This window comes from Salmo salar, chromosome 21 (assembly GCF_965601325.2).
Source record: "Salmo salar chromosome 21, fSalSal1, whole genome shotgun sequence".
Taxonomy (NCBI): domain Eukaryota; kingdom Metazoa; phylum Chordata; class Actinopteri; order Salmoniformes; family Salmonidae; genus Salmo; species Salmo salar.
Window position 1 is genome coordinate 54,269,986 of NC_138311.1, and position 19,316 is coordinate 54,289,301.

The 19,316-nt window shown below is 45.3% G+C and overlaps 1 protein-coding gene across 6 annotated transcripts in view; it reads right to left on the reverse strand.

Annotated features, from left to right (window-relative positions):
- Positions 1-12,253: 12,253 nt before the first annotated feature.
- LOC106582515 (myc box-dependent-interacting protein 1) overlaps positions 12,254-19,316 on the reverse strand; it is a 46,403-nt gene continuing 39,340 nt past the window's right edge. For 3 of the 6 annotated variants that reach the window (XM_014165685.3, XM_014165686.3, XM_014165684.3), the window contains 5 exons: positions 16,805-17,113; positions 16,278-16,379; positions 16,087-16,161; positions 15,841-15,942; positions 12,254-14,155 (listed from right to left, as the gene is read on the reverse strand). In XM_014165685.3, coding sequence (XP_014021160.2) covers positions 14,054-14,155; positions 15,841-15,942; positions 16,087-16,161; positions 16,278-16,379; positions 16,805-17,113 — 690 coding nt within the window. In that variant the 3' untranslated portion in view covers positions 12,254-14,053. The remainder of the gene's footprint in view (positions 14,156-15,840; positions 15,943-16,086; positions 16,162-16,277; positions 16,380-16,804; positions 17,114-19,316) is intronic. The other 3 variants (XM_014165689.3, XM_014165690.3, XM_014165688.3) reach the window with 1 other exon arrangement.

Sequence of the window (19,316 nt, forward strand, 5' to 3'; positions counted from 1 at the left end):
AGAGAGCACTGCATAAACACATGATGTAGAGAGAGAGAGAGCACTGCACAAACACATGCTGTAGAGAGAGAGAGAGAGAGAGCACTGCATAAACACATGATGTAGAGAGAGAGAGAGCACTGCACAAACACATGCTGTAGAGAGAGAGAGAGAGCACTGCATAAACACATGATGTAGAGAGAGAGAGAGAGAGAGAGAGCACTGCACAAACACATGCTGTAGAGAGAGAGAGAGAGAGAGCACTGCATAAACACATGCTGTAGAGAGAGAGAGAGAGAGCACTGCATAAACACATGATGTAGAGAGAGAGAGAGCACTGCACAAACACATGCTGTAGAGAGAGAGAGAGAGAGCACTGCATAAACACATGATGTAGAGAGAGAGAGAGAGAGAGAGAGCACTGCACAAACACATGCTGTAGAGAGAGAGAGAGAGAGAGCACTGCATAAACATATGCTGTAGAGAGAGAGAGAGAGAGCACTGCATAAACACATGATGTAGAGAGAGAGAGAGCACTGCACAAACACATGCTGTAGAGAGAGAGAGAGAGAGCACTGCACAAACACATGATGTATAGAGAGAGAGAGCACTGTACAAACACATGATGTAGAGAGAGAGAGAGCACTGTACAAACATGATGTAGAGAGAGAGAGAGAGAGAGCACTGCACAAACACATGATGTAGAGAGAGAGACAGAGAGAGCACTGCACAAACACATGATGTAGAGTAAGAGGGAGAGAGAGCACTGTAGAGAGAGAGAGAGCATTGTACAAACACATGATGTAGAGCGAGAGAGAGAGAGAGAGAGAGAGAGAGCGAGCACTGTACAAACACATGCTGTAGAGAGAGAGAGAGGACTGCACAAACACATGATGTAGAGAGAGAGAGAGAGAGAGAGAGAGAGCACTGTACAAACACATGCTGTGGAGAGAGAGAGAGAGAGAGAGAGCACTGCACAAACATGATGTAGAGAGAGAGAGAGAGAGAGCACTGTACAAACACATGATGTAGAGAGAGAGAGAGAGAGAGAGAGCACTGCATAAACACATGATGTAGAGAGAGAGAGAGAGCACTGCACAAACACATGCTGTAGAGAGAGAGAGAGAGAGAGAGAGAGCACTGCATAAACACATGATGTAGAGAGAGAGAGAGAGAGAGAGAGCACTGCATAAACACATGCTGTAGAGAGAGAGAGAGAGAGCACTGCATAAACACATGCTGTAGAGAGAGAGAGAGAGAGAGCACTGCATAAACACATGCTGTAGAGAGAGAGAGAGAGAGAGAGCACTGCATAAACACATGCTGTAGAGAGAGAGAGAGAGAGCACTGCATAAACACATGCTGTAGAGAGAGAGAGAGAGAGAGCACTGCATAAACACATGCTGTAGAGAGAGAGAGAGAGAGCACTGCATAAACACATGCTGTATAGAGAGAGAGAGAGAGAGCACTGCATAAACACATGATGTAGAGAGAGAGAGAGAGAGCACTGCATAAACACATGCTGTAGAGAGAGAGAGAGAGAGCACTGCATAAACACATGCTGTAGAGAGAGAGAGAGAGAGCACTGCATAAACACATGATGTAGAGAGAGAGAGAGCACTGCACAAACACATGCTGTAGAGAGAGAGAGAGCACTGCACAAACACATGCTGTAGAGAGAGAGAGAGAGAGCACTGCATAAACACATGATGTAGAGAGAGAGAGAGCACTGCATAAACACATGATGTAGAGAGAAAGAGAGCACTGCATAAACACATGCTGTAGAGAGAGAGAGAGAGAGAGAGAGCACTGCATAAACACATGCTGTAGAGAGAGAGAGAGAGAGAGCACTGCATAAACACATGCTGTAGAGAGAGAGAGAGAGCACTGCACAAACACATGCTGTAGAGAGAGAGAGAGAGAGCACTGCATAAACACATGATGTAGAGAGAGAGAGAGCACTGCACAAACACATGCTGTAGAGAGAGAGAGAGAGAGCACTGCATAAACACATGATGTAGAGAGAGAGAGAGCACTGCACAAACACATGCTGTAGAGAGAGAGAGAGAGAGAGCACTGCATAAACACATGCTGTAGAGAGAGAGAGAGAGCACTGCATAAACACATGCTGTAGAGAGAGAGAGAGAGAGAGCACTGCACAAACACATGCTGTAGAGAGAGAGAGAGAGAGAGCACTGCATAAACACATGCTGTAGAGAGAGAGAGAGAGAGCACTGCATAAACACATGCTGTAGAGAGAGAGAGAGAGCACTGCATAAACACATGCTGTAGAGAGAGAGAGAGAGAGAGCACTGCATAAACACATGATGTAGAGAGAGAGAGAGAGAGAGCACTGCATAAACACATGCTGTAGAGAGAGAGAGAGAGAGCACTGCATAAACACATGCTGTAGAGAGAGAGAGAGAGAGCACTGCATAAACACATGATGTAGAGAGAGAGAGAGCACTGCACAAACACATGCTGTAGAGAGAGAGAGAGACAGCACTGCATAAACACATGATGTAGAGAGAGAGAGAGCACTGCATAAACACATGATGTAGAGAGAAAGAGAGCACTGCATAAACACATGCTGTAGAGAGAGAGAGAGAGAGAGAGAGCACTGCATAAACACATGCTGTAGAGAGAGAGAGAGAGAGAGCACTGCATAAACACATGCTGTAGAGAGAGAGAGAGAGCACTGCACAAACACATGCTGTAGAGAGAGAGAGAGAGAGCACTGCATAAACACATGATGTAGAGAGAGAGAGAGCACTGCACAAACACATGCTGTAGAGAGAGAGAGAGAGAGCACTGCATAAACACATGATGTAGAGAGAGAGAGAGCACTGCACAAACACATGCTGTAGAGAGAGAGAGAGAGAGAGCACTGCATAAACACATGATGTAGAGAGAGAGAGAGCACTGCACAAACACATGCTGTAGAGAGAGAGAGAGAGAGCACTGCATAAACACATGATGTAGAGAGAGAGAGAGAGAGAGAGAGAGCACTGCACAAACACATGCTGTAGAGAGAGAGAGAGAGAGAGAGCACTGCATAAACACATGCTGTAGAGAGAGAGAGAGAGAGCACTGCATAAACACATGATGTAGAGAGAGAGAGAGCACTGCACAAACACATGCTGTAGAGAGAGAGAGAGAGAGCACTGCATAAACACATGATGTAGAGAGAAAGAGAGCACTGCATAAACACATGCTGTAGAGAGAAAGAGAGCACTGCATAAACACATGCTGTAGAGAGAGAGAGAGAGAGAGAGAGCACTGCATAAACACATGCTGTAGAGAGAGAGAGAGAGAGAGCACTGCATAAACACATGCTGTAGAGAGAGAGAGAGAGAGAGCACTGCATAAACACATGCTGTAGAGAGAGAGAGAGAGCACTGCACAAACACATGCTGTAGAGAGAGAGAGAGAGAGCACTGCATAAACACATGATGTAGAGAGAGAGAGAGCACTGCACAAACACATGCTGTAGAGAGAGAGAGAGAGAGCACTGCATAAACACATGATGTAGAGAGAGAGAGAGCACTGCACAAACACATGCTGTAGAGAGAGAGAGAGAGAGAGCACTGCATAAACACATGCTGTAGAGAGAGAGAGAGAGCACTGCATAAACACATGCTGTAGAGAGAGAGAGAGAGAGAGCACTGCACAAACACATGCTGTAGAGAGAGAGAGAGAGAGAGCACTGCATAAACACATGCTGTAGAGAGAGAGAGAGAGAGCACTGCATAAACACATGCTGTAGAGAGAGAGAGAGAGCACTGCATAAACACATGCTGTAGAGAGAGAGAGAGAGAGAGCACTGCATAAACACATGATGTAGAGAGAGAGAGAGAGAGAGCACTGCATAAACACATGCTGTAGAGAGAGAGAGAGAGAGCACTGCATAAACACATGCTGTAGAGAGAGAGAGAGAGAGCACTGCATAAACACATGATGTAGAGAGAGAGAGAGCACTGCACAAACACATGCTGTAGAGAGAGAGAGAGACAGCACTGCATAAACACATGATGTAGAGAGAGAGAGAGCACTGCATAAACACATGATGTAGAGAGAAAGAGAGCACTGCATAAACACATGCTGTAGAGAGAGAGAGAGAGAGAGAGAGCACTGCATAAACACATGCTGTAGAGAGAGAGAGAGAGAGAGCACTGCATAAACACATGCTGTAGAGAGAGAGAGAGAGCACTGCACAAACACATGCTGTAGAGAGAGAGAGAGAGAGCACTGCATAAACACATGATGTAGAGAGAGAGAGAGCACTGCACAAACACATGCTGTAGAGAGAGAGAGAGAGAGCACTGCATAAACACATGATGTAGAGAGAGAGAGAGCACTGCACAAACACATGCTGTAGAGAGAGAGAGAGAGAGAGCACTGCATAAACACATGATGTAGAGAGAGAGAGAGCACTGCACAAACACATGCTGTAGAGAGAGAGAGAGAGAGCACTGCATAAACACATGATGTAGAGAGAGAGAGAGAGAGAGAGAGAGCACTGCACAAACACATGCTGTAGAGAGAGAGAGAGAGAGAGAGCACTGCATAAACACATGCTGTAGAGAGAGAGAGAGAGAGCACTGCATAAACACATGATGTAGAGAGAGAGAGAGCACTGCACAAACACATGCTGTAGAGAGAGAGAGAGAGAGCACTGCATAAACACATGATGTAGAGAGAGAGAGAGAGAGAGAGAGAGCACTGCACAAACACATGCTGTAGAGAGAGAGAGAGAGAGAGAGCACTGCATAAACATATGCTGTAGAGAGAGAGAGAGAGAGCACTGCATAAACACATGATGTAGAGAGAGAGAGAGAGCACTGCACAAACACATGCTGTAGAGAGAGAAAGAGAGAGCACTGCACAAACACATGATGTATAGAGAGAGAGAGCACTGTACAAACACATGATGTAGAGAGAGAGAGAGCACTGTACAAACATGATGTAGAGAGAGAGAGAGAGAGAGAGAGCACTGCACAAACACATGATGTAGAGAGAGAGACAGAGAGAGCACTGCACAAACACATGATGTAGAGAAAGAGGGAGAGAGAGCACTGTAGAGAGAGAGAGAGCATTGTACAAACACATGATGTAGAGCGAGAGAGAGAGAGAGAGAGAGAGAGCGAGCACTGTACAAACACATGCTGTAGAGAGAGAGAGAGGACTGCACAAACACATGATGTAGAGAGAGAGAGAGAGAGAGAGCACTGTACAAACACATGCTGTGGAGAGAGAGAGAGAGAGAGCACTGCACAAACATGATGTAGAGAGAGAGAGAGAGAGAGCACTGTACAAACACATGATGTAGAGAGAGAGAGAACTGTACAAACATGATGTAGAGAGAGAGATAGAGAGAGAGCACTGCACAAACACATGCTGTGGAGAGAGAGAGAGAGCAGTGCACAAACACAAGATGTAGAGAGAGCACTGTACTAACACATGCTGTAGAGAGAGAGAGAGAGAGCACTGTACAAACACATGATGTAGAGAGAGAGAGAGCACTGTACAAACATGATGTAGAGAGAGAGAGAGCACTGTACAAACACATGATGTAAAGAGAGAGAGAGCACTGCACAAACACATGATGTGGAGAGAGAGAGAGAGAGAGAGAGAGAGAGCACTGCACAAACACATGCTGTAGAGAGAGAGAGAGAGAGAGAGAGAGAGAGAGAGAGAGAGCACTGCACAAACACATGATGTAGAGAGAGAGAGAGAGAGCACTGCACAAACACATGATGTAGAGAGAGAGAGAGCACTGCACAAACACATGATGTGGAGAGAGAGAGAGAGAGAGAGAGAGAGAGCACTGCACAAACACATGCTGTAGAGAGAGAGAGAGAGAGAGAGAGAGAGAGAGAGAGAGAGCACTGCACAAACACATGATGTAGAGAGAGAGCACTGCACAAACACATGATGTAGAGAGAGAGAGAGAGCACTGCACAAACACATGATGTAGAGAGAGAGAGAGCACTGCACAAACACATGATGTAGAGAGAGAGCACTGCACAAACACATGATGTAGAGAGAGAGCACTGCACAAACACATGATGTAGAGAGAGAGAGAGAGCACTGCACAAACACATGATGTAGAGAGAGAGAGAGAGCACTGCACAAACACATGATATAGAGCGAAAGAGAGAGCACTGCACAAACACATGATGTAGAGAGAGAGAGAGAGAGAGAGAGAGAGAAAGAGAGAGCACTGTACAAACACATGCTGTAGAGAGAGAGAGAGAGCACTGCACAAACACATGATGTAGAGAGAGAGAGAGCACTGCACAAACACATGATGTAGAGAGAGAGAGAGAGCACTGCACAAACACATGATGTAGAGAGAGAGAGAGAGCACTGTACAAACACATGATGTAGAGGAGAGAGAGAGAGCACTGCACAAACACATGATGTAGAGAGAGAGAGAGAGCACTGCACAAACACATGATGTAGAGAGAGAGAGAGCACTGCACAAACACATGATGTAGAGAGAGAGAGAGCACTGCACAAACACATGATGTTGAGAGAGAGAGAGAGAGAGAGAGAGCACTGTACAAAAACATGATTTAGAGAGAGAGAGAGAGAGAGAGAGAGAGAGAGAGCACTGCACAAACACATGATGTAGAGAGAGATAGATCCAGCTGGTCCTGGGGCTGAGTTCACAAACCTGTTCTACTAACACACTGAAGCCTCAGGACCAGAACATCCAATCAATCAGAATAAACCAAATTACAACACAGTCAAAACAAAACTACATTGTTTATTGGGAAACACAAGCACAAGCACAAAGCAAAATGCAGTGCTATCTGGCCCTAAATCGATCGACAGTACACCCTGGCTAAATATTTGACCATGGTTACTGATCAAAACCTTAGAAAAACCTTGACAAAGTACAGGCTCAGTGAGCACAGCCTTGCCATTGAGAAGGGTAGACACAGGAAAACCTGGCTCCCTGTAGAGGAAAGGCTGTGCAACCACTGCACCACAGCAGAACCTGAGACGGAGCTGCATTTCCTGACAAAATGTCAAAAATATAAAACAATTAGAGAGTGTCATTTCCCCAAATTTGAAACCCTTATTCAAGGTTTCAAAGACCTCTCTGATGAGGATAGGCTACCCGTCCTGTTGGGGGAGGACGCAGAGAGCTGTGTGTTGGCAGCGCACTACATTGCTGCCTGCCATGAGTTGAGGGACAGTGTCTGACAGACCAATAAACCTGCACATGTCCTCTACTGTATGATTATTGTTATTGTTGAATATATGGTTATTTTGACCCTTGGTTATTGTTGTTACTGTTGTCCCGTTGACAATATTTGATTCTCATTTTTTATTTATTTTTTTATATTGTAAATATCCAAAATAAGCTTTGGCAATATGTATATTGTTACGTCATGCCAATAAAGTGAATTGAATTGAATTGAATTGATAGAGAGCACTGCACAAACACATGATGTAGAGAGAGATAGAGAGCACTGCACAAACACATGCTGTAGAGAGAGAGAGAGAGAGCACTGCACAAACACATGATGTAGAGAGAGAGAGAGAGAGAGAGAGAGCACTGCACAAACACATGATGTAGAGAGAGAGAGAGCACTGCACAAACACATGATGTAGAGAGAGAGAGAGAGAGAGAGAGAGCACTGCACAAACACATGATGTAGAGAGAGAGAGAGCACTGCACAAACACATGATGTAGAGAGAGAGAGAGAGAGAGAGCACTGCACAAACACATGATGTAGAGAGAGAGAGTACTGCACAAAATTGCAGTGTGAAACTGTCAAACACATGGTAGGTAGGTAGGTTGGTAGGCTACAACTAAGATCAAATTAACAACTTGAATGTGCTCACTGTGTTTTCCCATACTGGTTTATATTTACATGATTTAAGAGTAAGTCTAAAGTTAATATATAATCTAATACAGGAATTCACAACCCTCTTCCTGAAGATCTACCGTCCTGTAGGTTTTCACTCCAACCCTCTTCCTGGAGATCTACTGTCCTGTAGGTTTTCAGTCCATCCCTCTTCCTGGAGATCTACTTTCCTATAGGTTTTCACTCCAACCCTCTTCCTGGAGATCTACTGTCCTGTAGGTTTTCAGTCCAATCCTCTTCCTGGAGATCTACTGTCCTGTAGGTTATCAGTCCCACCCTCTTCCTGGAGATCTACTGTCCTGTAGGTTATCAGTCCAATCCTCTTCCTGGAGATCTACCGTCCTGTAGGTTTTCAGTCCAACCCTCTGCCTGGAGATCTACTGTCCTGTAGGTTATCAGTCCAACCCTCATTTAGCATATCTGATTCAGGGTTGGAGTGATAACCTACAGGACAGTAGATCTCCAGGAAGAGGGTTGGGCTGCCCTGAGCTATATTATAAACTGGGTTGTTCGAGCCTTGCATGCTGATTGCTTGTGAGGTGTGGTATATCAGACCATATATCACAGGTATGACAAAGCATTTTTTTTTTTTTACTGTTGTAATTATGTTGGTAACCAGTTTCTAAAAAATATACTGTACCATGGCTAAGGCTTGTATCCAGGCACTCTGCGTTGCATCATGGTTAAGAACAGTCCTTAGCTGTGGTATATTGGCCATATACCAGACCCCCTCAGGCCTTAACTCTTAAGGATCTGACCTTTTTTTCATTTTTCGCCTAAAATTACATACCCAAATCTAACTGCCTGTAGCTCAGGACATGAAGCAAGGATATGCATGTTCTTGATACTATTTGAAAGGAAACACTTTGAACTTTGTGGAAATGTGAAATTAATGTAGGAGAATATAACACATTAGATCTGGTAAAAGATAATACAAAGAAAAATTTATTTTTTATTTTTTGTATCATCATCTTTGAAATGCAAGAGATAGGCCATAATTTATTATTCCAGCCCAGACGCAATTTAGATTTTGGCCACTAGGTGGCAGCAGTGTATGTGCAAAGTTTTAGACTGATCAAATGAACCATTGCATATCTGAAAAAAATGGTGTCAAGACTGCCCAAATGTGCCTAATTGGTTTATTAATTCATTTTCAAGTTCATAATTGTGGACTCTCCTCAAACAATAGCATGGTATTCTTTCACTGTAATAGCTACTGTAAATTGGACAGTGCAGTTATATTAACAAGAATGTAAGCTTTCTGCCCATATCAGATATGTCTACGTGCTGGGAATTGTTTCTGTTACTTACATCCTCATGCCAATCACATTAGCCTACGTTAGCTCAAACGTCCCGCGGGGGGGCCCCCCGAAGAGGTTAATTATATGCCATACAGCAGACGCTTTTATCCAAAGTGACTTACAGTCATACATTTATAGAGTACATTCAACTTAACTAAAGTAATATCTTTGACACTCTGAGTCACCGGGGGGGGGGGGGGGGTTCCTGTACGGCCAGCAGCAGGTTGTGAAAGCAGGGTGGATGTTGGTCCACACCTGTTGAGAAAGCAGGGTGGACGTTGGTTCACACCTGTTGAGAAAGCAGGGTGGACGTTGGTTCACACCTGTTGAGAAAGCAGGGTGGACGTTGGTTCCACACCTGTTGAGAAAGCAGGGTGGATGTTGGTTCACACCTGTTGAGAAAGCAGGGTGGATGTTGGTTCACACCTGTTGAGAAAGCAGGGTGGATGTTGGTTCACACCTGTTGAGAAAGCAGGGTGGATGTTGGTTCCACACCTGTTGAGAAAGCAGGGTGGACGTTGGTTCCACACCTGTTGAGAAAGCAGGGTGGACGTTGGTTCACACCTGTTGAGAAAGCAGGGTGGACGTTGGTTCACACCTGTTGAGAAAGCAGGGTGGACGTTGGTTCACACCTGTTGAGAAAGCAGGGTGGATGTTGGTTCACACCTGTTGAGAAAGCAGGGTGGACGTTGGTTCACACCTGTTGAGAAAGCAGGGTGGATGTTGGTTCACACCTGTTGAGAAAGCAGGGTGGACGTTGGTTCCACACCTGTTGAGAAAGCAGGGTGGACGTTGGTTCACACCTGTTGAGAAAGCAGGGTGGACGTTGGTTCACACCTGTTGAGAAAGCAGGGTGGACGTTGGTTCACACCTGTTGAGAAAGCAGGGTGGATGTTGGTTCACACCTGTTGAGAAAGCAGGGTGGACGTTGGTTCACACCTGTTGAGAAAGCAGGGTGGATGTTGGTTCACACCTGTTGAGAAAGCAGGGCGGATGTTGGTTCACACCTGTTGAGAAAGCAGGGCGGATGTTGGTTCACACCTGTTGAGAAAGCAGGGTGGATGTTGGTTCACACCTGTTGAGAAAGCAGGGTGGATGTTGGTTCACACCTGTTGAGAAAGCAGGGTGGATGTTGGGTCACACCTGTTGAGAAAGCAGGGCGGATGTTGGTTCACACCTGTTGAGAAAGCAGGGTGGATGTTGGTTCACACCTGTTGAGAAAGCAGGGTGGATGTTGGTTCCACACCTGTTGAGAAAGCAGGGTGGATGTTGGTTCCACACCTGTTGAGAAAGCAGGGTGGATGTTGGTTCACACCTGTTGAGAAGGCAGGGTGGATGTTGGTTCACACCTGTTGAGAAAGCAGGGTGGATGTTGGTTCACACCTGTTGAGAAAGCAGGGTGGATGTTGGTTCACACCTGTTGAGAAAGCAGGGTGGATGTTGGTTCCACACCTGTTGAGAAAGCAGGGTGGATGTTGGTTCCACACCTGTTGAGAAAGCAGGGTGGATGTTGGTTCACACCTGTTGAGAAAGCAGGGTGGATGTTGGTTCACACCTGTTGAGAAAGCAGGGCGGATGTTGGTTCACACCTGTTGAGAAAGCAGGGCGGATGTTGGTTCACACCTGTTGAGAAAGCAGGGTGGATGTTGGTTCACACCTGTTGAGAAAGCAGGGTGGATGTTGGTTCACACCTGTTGAGAAAGCAGGGTAGATGTTGGTTCACACCTGTTGAGAAGGCAGGGTGTATGTTGGTTCACACCTGTTGAGAAAGCAGGGCGGATGTTGGTTCACACCTGTTGAGAAAGCAGGGTGTATGTTGGTTCACTCCTGTTGAGAAAGCAGGGCGGATGTTGGGTCACACCTGTTGAGAAAGCAGGGTGTATGTTGGTTCACACCTGTTGAGAAAGCAGGGCGGATGTTGGGTCACACCTGTTGAGAAAGCAGGGTGGATGTTGGTTCACACCTGTTGAGAAAGCAGGGTGGATGTTGGTTCCACACCTGTTGAGAAAGCAGGGTAGATGTTGGTTCACACCTGTTGAGAAAGCAGGGTGTATGTTGGTTCACACCTGTTGAGAAAGCAGGGTGGATGTTGGTTCACACCTGTTGAGAAAGCAGGGTGTATGTTGGTTCACACCTGTTGAGAAAGCAGGGTGTATGTTGGTTCCACACCTGTTGAGAAAGCAGGGTGTATGTTGGTTCACACCTGTTGAGAAAGCAGGGTGGATGTTGGTTCACACCTGTTTAGATATCTGTCCTGCTGGTGTTTCTGGTTCCCCTCAGGAAGTTCAGGGTCAATACGCTGACATCCATCCATTGTCGTACACGGTTGTTGTCTTCTTGTCGACACTCTTTACATGAATACACATTTCCTTCTCTCTCTCTGTTTCTCACCTTTTTCTCCTCTCTCACTCTCTCTCACCTCTCTCTCATCTCACCTCTCTCTCATTCTCCCTCATTCTCCCTCACCTCTCACTCTCTCTCACCTCTCTCTCATCTCTCTCTCATTCTCTCTCATCTCTCACCTCTCTCTCATTCTCTCACCTCTCACTCTCTCTCATCTCTCATCTCTCTCTCAGTCTTCAACTGATCCCCTGTAAACCCCTTCACAACAACATTAGTGGATCTGCTGAAACATATCATCTTTCTCTGCCCTCTTTCTGCACTAGGTGAACTTTGACCCATTACAGGTAAGAACCATTTAGTAGTTTGTTATGACTTGAGTCTCCCTTTGTTAAACATGATCTTCACACTCTAACTAAAACAATGAGTGATTTAACACTACACTATAATGGCTTCTGAATCGACTTATACCTCCTGATTATCAAGGCTATAACACTGTTCCCCGGTAGGCTGTCATTATAAAAAAGAATTGTTCTTAACTGACTTGCCCAGTTAAATAAAACATTTTAAAAAATATTAAAATCTAGAGCAAAATTGTCATGCTGACCAGCTAGTCTGTCACAAAACACTGCATACCATTAAACACACCTAATGCACTGTTGAAAGCGAACGTTGACGACGTAGGGAAACGAAGGATAGAAACAAGGAAGTAATTAACAGGAAACACAGTGTAAAGAATAAAGAGACAAGTTGAGCTTCTAAATATTTGTTTATTACTATTGGTCGTCCAATAGTAATCAGAGGGAACCAGGTCTTTCCCCACCCTAACGAGTTCAACAAAGAGGATTGCTCCTATAATACACCACACATGGAATTCATTTGGCATGCTCCTTGACACATTTACTCACATACACAGATATGAATAATATGCTTGTCACAACTTGTTAAATTACACGTAATATATACACGATAAATGCACAATGATAATAACACCAGCAAAAAAAAAAAAGTATTTCAATATGACTGAGTAGAATTGGTCTCTCCTGAGTCCTTAATGAAATCAGAATGGCTCCTGTAAAACTGTCTTATCCAATCACCACACAGGAGGAAGTGAAAGCAATGACAATAGCACATAAATAAATTCAGAGGTACAGCCGAGGAGGGATAAAAGTTCTCTGTATGAAAAGTACACACACACACTCGCGGATTCACACACGCACTCACGTACGTACACAAACACTTCCACGTACACTACAGCTTACGGCATCATTTCAGCAGATCATGTCAGTTTGAATAGAAATCTAGATGACAGAAGTCACACTGAACTGGGGCATGGCATAGGGGGAATACAACAATGTCTCTATGATATTATTAACATTTCTGAGTTGACACTTTCCCTATCTTCCAATGATCATTGCTCCGACTGCATACAAAAAAAAAAAATGGTGAGTTATTCTGATGGATGAATAATCTGGACCATAAACCATCAGTCACACCAACCACAGAGGGGTCAGAGTCACTTAACATCTTTCACAGGAGAAAAAAACATAACACACATTTCTCAAAATAAACTGCATATCCCTCTCAGTGTACATAGACTTAGATTTATATTGTTACACCTTCAGGAAACAAAACACAGCCATATTTAGTGTCCTTACACAGATAGTCTGCTTCCTTAATATTTTAAGGGTTAAATGATGCAGGAATGTAGAGTTAAGTTCAGGTGACAATTACATACAGTATAGAACAGGGAGAGGGTTAGTTAGTCTTTTCAGGAAAGAATCATCACAACACCTGGCAACCCGGTATTAACACAACACCTGGCAACCCGGAATCATCACAACACCTGGCAACCCGGAATCATCACAACACCTGGCAACCTTGACACAAACATACTTTAGTGGGTGAAGGGGTTGAGGAGAAAGCCAACGAGTCATATCAAAAAGGTCTAAGGTCTCTTAGGGCTGGTATTATGGTGTCATGCCTTAGCCAGTAGAGAAGTTTCTCTGAGAGGTTACGCCCTCTGTAAAGCCCTAAGGGTCATCTTCAATGTCTTTTCTGTCTGATTGTACTGCAAAAAAGATGATAAAGAACACTAGATGAACTCCTTTGTAATACACCTCTTCAAAGTACGTACGTATACTGAAACATATTTCTGTTTTATGGCGATTTAAAACAAGTGCAAGTCAACTGATATGCCACAATCTGACCCTATAGCCTCATTACCCCCCCCCCCCAAAAAAATACTTCTAACCAGCAAGAGCATGTAAACCATGCTAGACATGGATACAGAACAGACAGCTGACGATGCCGATACCTACAGTATCACGCTGGCACAAACCCAGAGGTTAGGAAAGGGAAGGGAGGATGGCACAGGGAATTGGGTCATAGAGAGACAGAGAAAAGAGGAATCTGGTGGAAAGAGAGGAGAGGAGAGGAGAGGAGAGGAGAGGAGAGGAGAGGAGAGGAGAGGAGAGGAGAGGAGAGGAGAGGAGAGGAGATTCTGGCAGAGAGAGAAGTCAGAGGAGAAGAAATATGGCGTCTCCTCTCTCACAGCCTGGAGGTGAAGTTCTCGGGGAACACCCCTTTGAGCGCACTCTGTTTATTCTGGATCCAATCTTCCTGCTTCATCCCCATCAGCCAGCCCTCGTCCTGAAACACACACATCATGTGGATTAAGAGGAACCCAAAGCACACAGTTTTGGAATGTAGCTAAGGCCATGAGATTGACTCAGGTCTTTTGTACATCAAAGCTGCCTCACACTACAGAAACGGTCCTATGAGCCCGTTCTGGCTCAAACAAGGCTATTAAATGTAGTTAATTCTTCTATTGTTGAAATAATACAAACTACGACAGGCATTTGATAACCTGTTGGGGCTAGGGGGCAGTATTTGCATGGCCAGATAAAAAAACATACCCGATTTAAACTGGTTACTACTCTTACCCAGAAATGAGAATATGCATATAATTAGTAGATTTGGATAGAAAACACTCTAACGTTTCTAAAACTGTTTGAATGGTGTCTGTGAGTATAACAGAACTCATATGGCAGGCCAAAACCTGAGAAGATTCCATACAGGAAGTGCCCTGTCTGACAATTTGTTGTCCTTCAGTTGCATCTCTATCGAAAATACGTGACATTTTCTAAGGCTTCCATTGGCTCTCAGAAGGCGCCAGAAAGTGTAATGGGGTGTCTGCTGTCTCTGGGCGAAGAACAGCAGGAGAATTTGTGAGTGGTCAGCCTAGGAACAGTGACACTGGAGATGCGCGTTCATGAGAATTCTCAATTTTTTTCTTTCAGCCTTTGAATGAATACAACGTCGCCCAGTTGCAATATTATCGCTATTTTACGAGAAAAATAGCATAAAAATGTATTTTAAACAGCGTTTGACATGCTTCGAAGTACGGTAATGGAATATTTTGCATTTTTTTGTCACGAAATGCGCTCGCGCGTCACCCTTCGGATAGTGACCTGAACGCACGAACAAAACGGAGGTATTTGGATATAACTATGGATTATTTGGAACCAAAACAACATTTGTTGTTGAAGTAGAAGTCCTGGGAGTGCATTCTGACGAAGAACAGCAAAGGTAATCCAATTTTTCTAATACTAATTCTGAGTTTGGTGAGGGCCAAACTTGGTCGGTGTCAAAATAGCTAGCCGTGATGGCCGGGCTATGTACTCAGAATATTGCAAAATGTGCTTTCGCCGAAAAGCTATTTTAAAATCTGACAGCGTGATTGCATAAAGGAGTTCTGTATCTATAATTCTTAAAATAATTGTTACGTATTTTGTGAACGTTAATCATGAGTAATTTAGTAAATTCACCGGAAGTTTGCGGTGGGTATGCTAGTTCTGAACATCACATGGTAATGTAAAAAGCTGGCTTTTGATATAAATATGAACTTGATTGAACAAAATATGCATGTATTGTATAACATAATGTCCTACGAGTGTCATCTGATGAAGATCAAAGGTTAGTGCTGCATTTAGCTGTGGTTTTGGTTTTTGTGACATATATGCTTGCTTTGAAAATGGCTGTGTGATTATTTTTGGCAGGGTACTCTCCTGACATAATCTAATGTTTTGCTTTCGCTGTAAAGCCTTTATGAAATCGGACAATGTGGTTAGATTAACGAGAGTCTTGTCTTTAAAATGGTGTAAAATAGTCATATGTTTGAGAAACTGAAGTTATAGAATTTTTGAGGTATTTCTATTTCGCGCCACACGATTCCACTGGCTGTTGACTAGGGTGGGACGCAAGCGTCCCACCTAGCCCAGAGAAGATAAAGCACAAACAGAATGTACCATCAGGCTATGACTAAGAACACTGACCTGTTCTTCTGGGTTGTCGAAGGCCACAACCAGCACTATGTCTCCAGCCTTCATCTCCAGCTCATCTGAGTCATTAGCGGCATAGTCATGCATGGTGGTCACCTGAACACAATGAAGAAAATAGTACAATTCAGTTTCATATTATTTCCTACTTGGAAATAATAGATACATATTACACGACGTAGAATTTATTCACATATCATCAGCAATTATTCACATATCATCATCATCATCATCCCCACTCACTTTGAAGAGGAATCCTGGAGGCATCTCTACGGCCTCTGAATCCCCGTTGGTTGCTGCTGCTGCCACAGCAGGAGTCTGTGACAAAAGAAGTGACAAAAATAAGTAAATCAGTCAACCAACCAACCAACCAACCAACCAACCAACCAACCAACCAACCAACCAACCAACCAACCAACCAACGTGCCACTTACCTCTTCTGGTACTGCGGCTGCAGGTGTAGGGGCTGCAGGTGTAGGGGCTGCAGGTGTAGGGGCTGCAGGTGTAGGGGCTGCAGGTGCCGTAAGTGTGTCAGCCTGTTGGAGACAGAGAGAAGACGAACTGTTACACATACAGCCCGTCATGATGTCACTAAAAAAATGCACCCCCAGTCTATAAACTATCCCCTGTTACAGCCAGGCAGTGTTTTCGGACTGAAAGACTACGATACATTTCATTTTGAAGGGATCTGGAGAAACAAGATCCCTTTATTTATTCAGGAAGTCCCATTGCGGTCAGAATACCTATTTTTCAAAGGACACCTGGCACTGCCTACTACTACTACTTGGAAGAACCAGACAGAACCAGAGAGAACCAGACAGAACCAGAGAGAACCAGAGAGCTCCACCATCACGTGTCTACAACTACAGTATCCTCCATCCTGTCCTGCTAGACCACCAGACCAGTGTTGTAGCCGATGCATCCACCCAGCTCCAGATGCATCCTACTCTTTCCATCGTACCTGGGGCACCCCCTCCTCCTCATCATCCCAGCCAGCAGCCTCAGACTCGGCCACGGCAGCGGAAGCAGTGGCTGGGGCAACGGATGTAGCATCAGCATCACCGTCATCCCCCCAGGAGTCATCCACCCTCACAGGCAGAGAGCCATCGTCATCCCAGCCTGCCGCGGCGGCAGCTATACCGTCATCCCCCCAGCCGGCAGCACGCACCGGCAGGGTACCGTCATCATCCCAGCCAGCAGCACGCACCGGCAGGGTACCGTCATCATCCCAGCCCTGGGGCTCCTCTGGTGGAGCAGGAGTTTCCTCAGGCTAGGTAGGCGAAGGGTCGGGGTGGGGGCAATTAAATGGGCAGAATGGGGCATGTCCATTGGTATGAGGAACCCATTCAAAGCCATAGAGACCAGGTTTAGAGCCAGGGTTTCCATGGCAATGGGCATGGGCAAGGGGGTAGGGGAAGGGGGCAGGGGCAAGGGTTAAGAGGAGAAGGTATGGGGTAGGGGCAGTGAAATGGGGTATAATAGGCCATAGGAAGCCATAGTGACCAAGAACCGGGTCAGGCCAGGGTTTCCATGGCAATGAGCCATTTATCGGGGATAATAGAAATGTAGGAAATTAATTCAAATTAATTTAATTAATTAATTAATTGATAAATAAAAAGATTGATGATTGAGACGTGGGGGATGTGGCGAAAAAGTGAAAAGACCAATTAATGAAAGATCAATTAGGTTTTCAATCGTTAGGTTTTCCAATTCAAAGAAGGCTGTTATTATGGAGTTGGCATGATGGCGCAGACTGGCACTCAGGCTACCAGGTAATATCGTGGAAGGTCAGAGGTACAATTCCCTTTATGTTCTGCGTTACTATTTTCCCCAACAAAAACACAGAGCTGTGGAGATAACAGTTTGGTTAGGGCACAAAAGCAAACCAGAAAACCCTGAAATAACTATTTTGTTATTCTGTTAGTATCATGTAGTCCTTAAATTCAGCTAAACATTCCCATGGCTGTTGGATCAGCTAGACAGTCCCATGGCTGTTGGATTAGCTAGACAGTCCCATGGCTGTTGGATCAGCTAGACAGTCCCATGGCTGTTGGATCAGCTAGACAGTCCCATGGCTGTTGGATTAGCTAGACAGTCATATGGCTGTTGGATTAGCTAGACAGTCCCATGGCTGTTGGATCAGCTAGACAATCCCATGGCTGTTGGATCAGCTAGACAGTCCCATGGCTGTTGGATCAGCTAGACAGTCCCATGGCTGTTGGATCAGCTAGACAGTCCCATGGCTGTTGGATCAGCTAGACATTCCCATGACAGTTGGATTAGATAGACAGTCCCTGTTGGATCAGCTAGACAGTCCCTGTTGGATCAGCTAGACAGTCCCCTGTTGGATTAGCTAGACAGTCCCTGTTGGATCAGCTAGACAGTCCCTGTTGGATTAGCTAGACAGTCCCTGTTGGATCAGCTAGACAGTCCCTGTTGGATCAGCTAGACAGTCCCTGTTGGATTAGCTAGACAGTCCCTGTTGGATCAGCTAGACAGTCCCTGTTGGATTAGCTAGACAGTCCCTGTTGGATCAGCTAGACAGTCCCTGTTGGATCAGTTAGACAGTCCCTGTTGGATCAGCTAGACAGTCCCTGTTGGATTAGCTAGACAGTCCCTGTTGGATCAGCTAGACAGTCCCATCCATGGCTGTTGGATCAGCTAGACAGTCCCTGTTGGATTAGCTAGACAGTCCCTGTTGGATCAGCTAGACAGTCCCTGTTGGATTAGCTAGACAGTCCCTGTTGGATCAGCTAGACAGTCCCTGTTGGATCAGCTAGACAGTCCCATCCATGGCTGTTGGATCAGCTAGACAGTCCCTGTTGGATTAGATAGACAGTCCCTGTTGGATCAGCTAGACAGTCCCTGTTGGATTAGCTAGACAGTCCCTGTTGGATCAGCTAGACAGTCCCATCCATGGCTGTTGGATCAGCTAGACAGTCCCATGGCTGTTGGATCAGCTAGACAGTCCCATGGCTGTTGGATTAGCTAGACAGTCCCATGGCTGTTGGATCAGCTAGACAGTCCCATGGCTGTTGGATCAGCTAGACAGTCCCATGGCTGTTGGATCAGCTAGACAGTCCCATGGCTGTTGGATCAGCTAGACAGTCCCATGGCTGTTGGATCAGCTAGACAGTCCCATGGCTGTTGGATCAGCTAGACAGTCCCATGGCTGTTGGATCAGCTAGACAGCCCCATGGCTGTTGGATCAGCTAGACAGTCCCATGGCTGTTGGGTCAGCTAGACATTCCCATGGCTGTTGGATCAGCTAGACAGTCCCATGGCTGTTGGATCAGCTAGACAGTCCCATGGCTGTTGGATCAGCTAGACAGCCCCATGGCTATTGGATCAGCTAGACAGTCCCATGGCTGTTGGGTCAACTAGACAGTCCCATGGCTGTTGGATCAGCTAGACAGTCCCATGGCTGTTGGATCAGCTAGACAGTCCCATGGCTGTTGGATCAGCTAGACAGC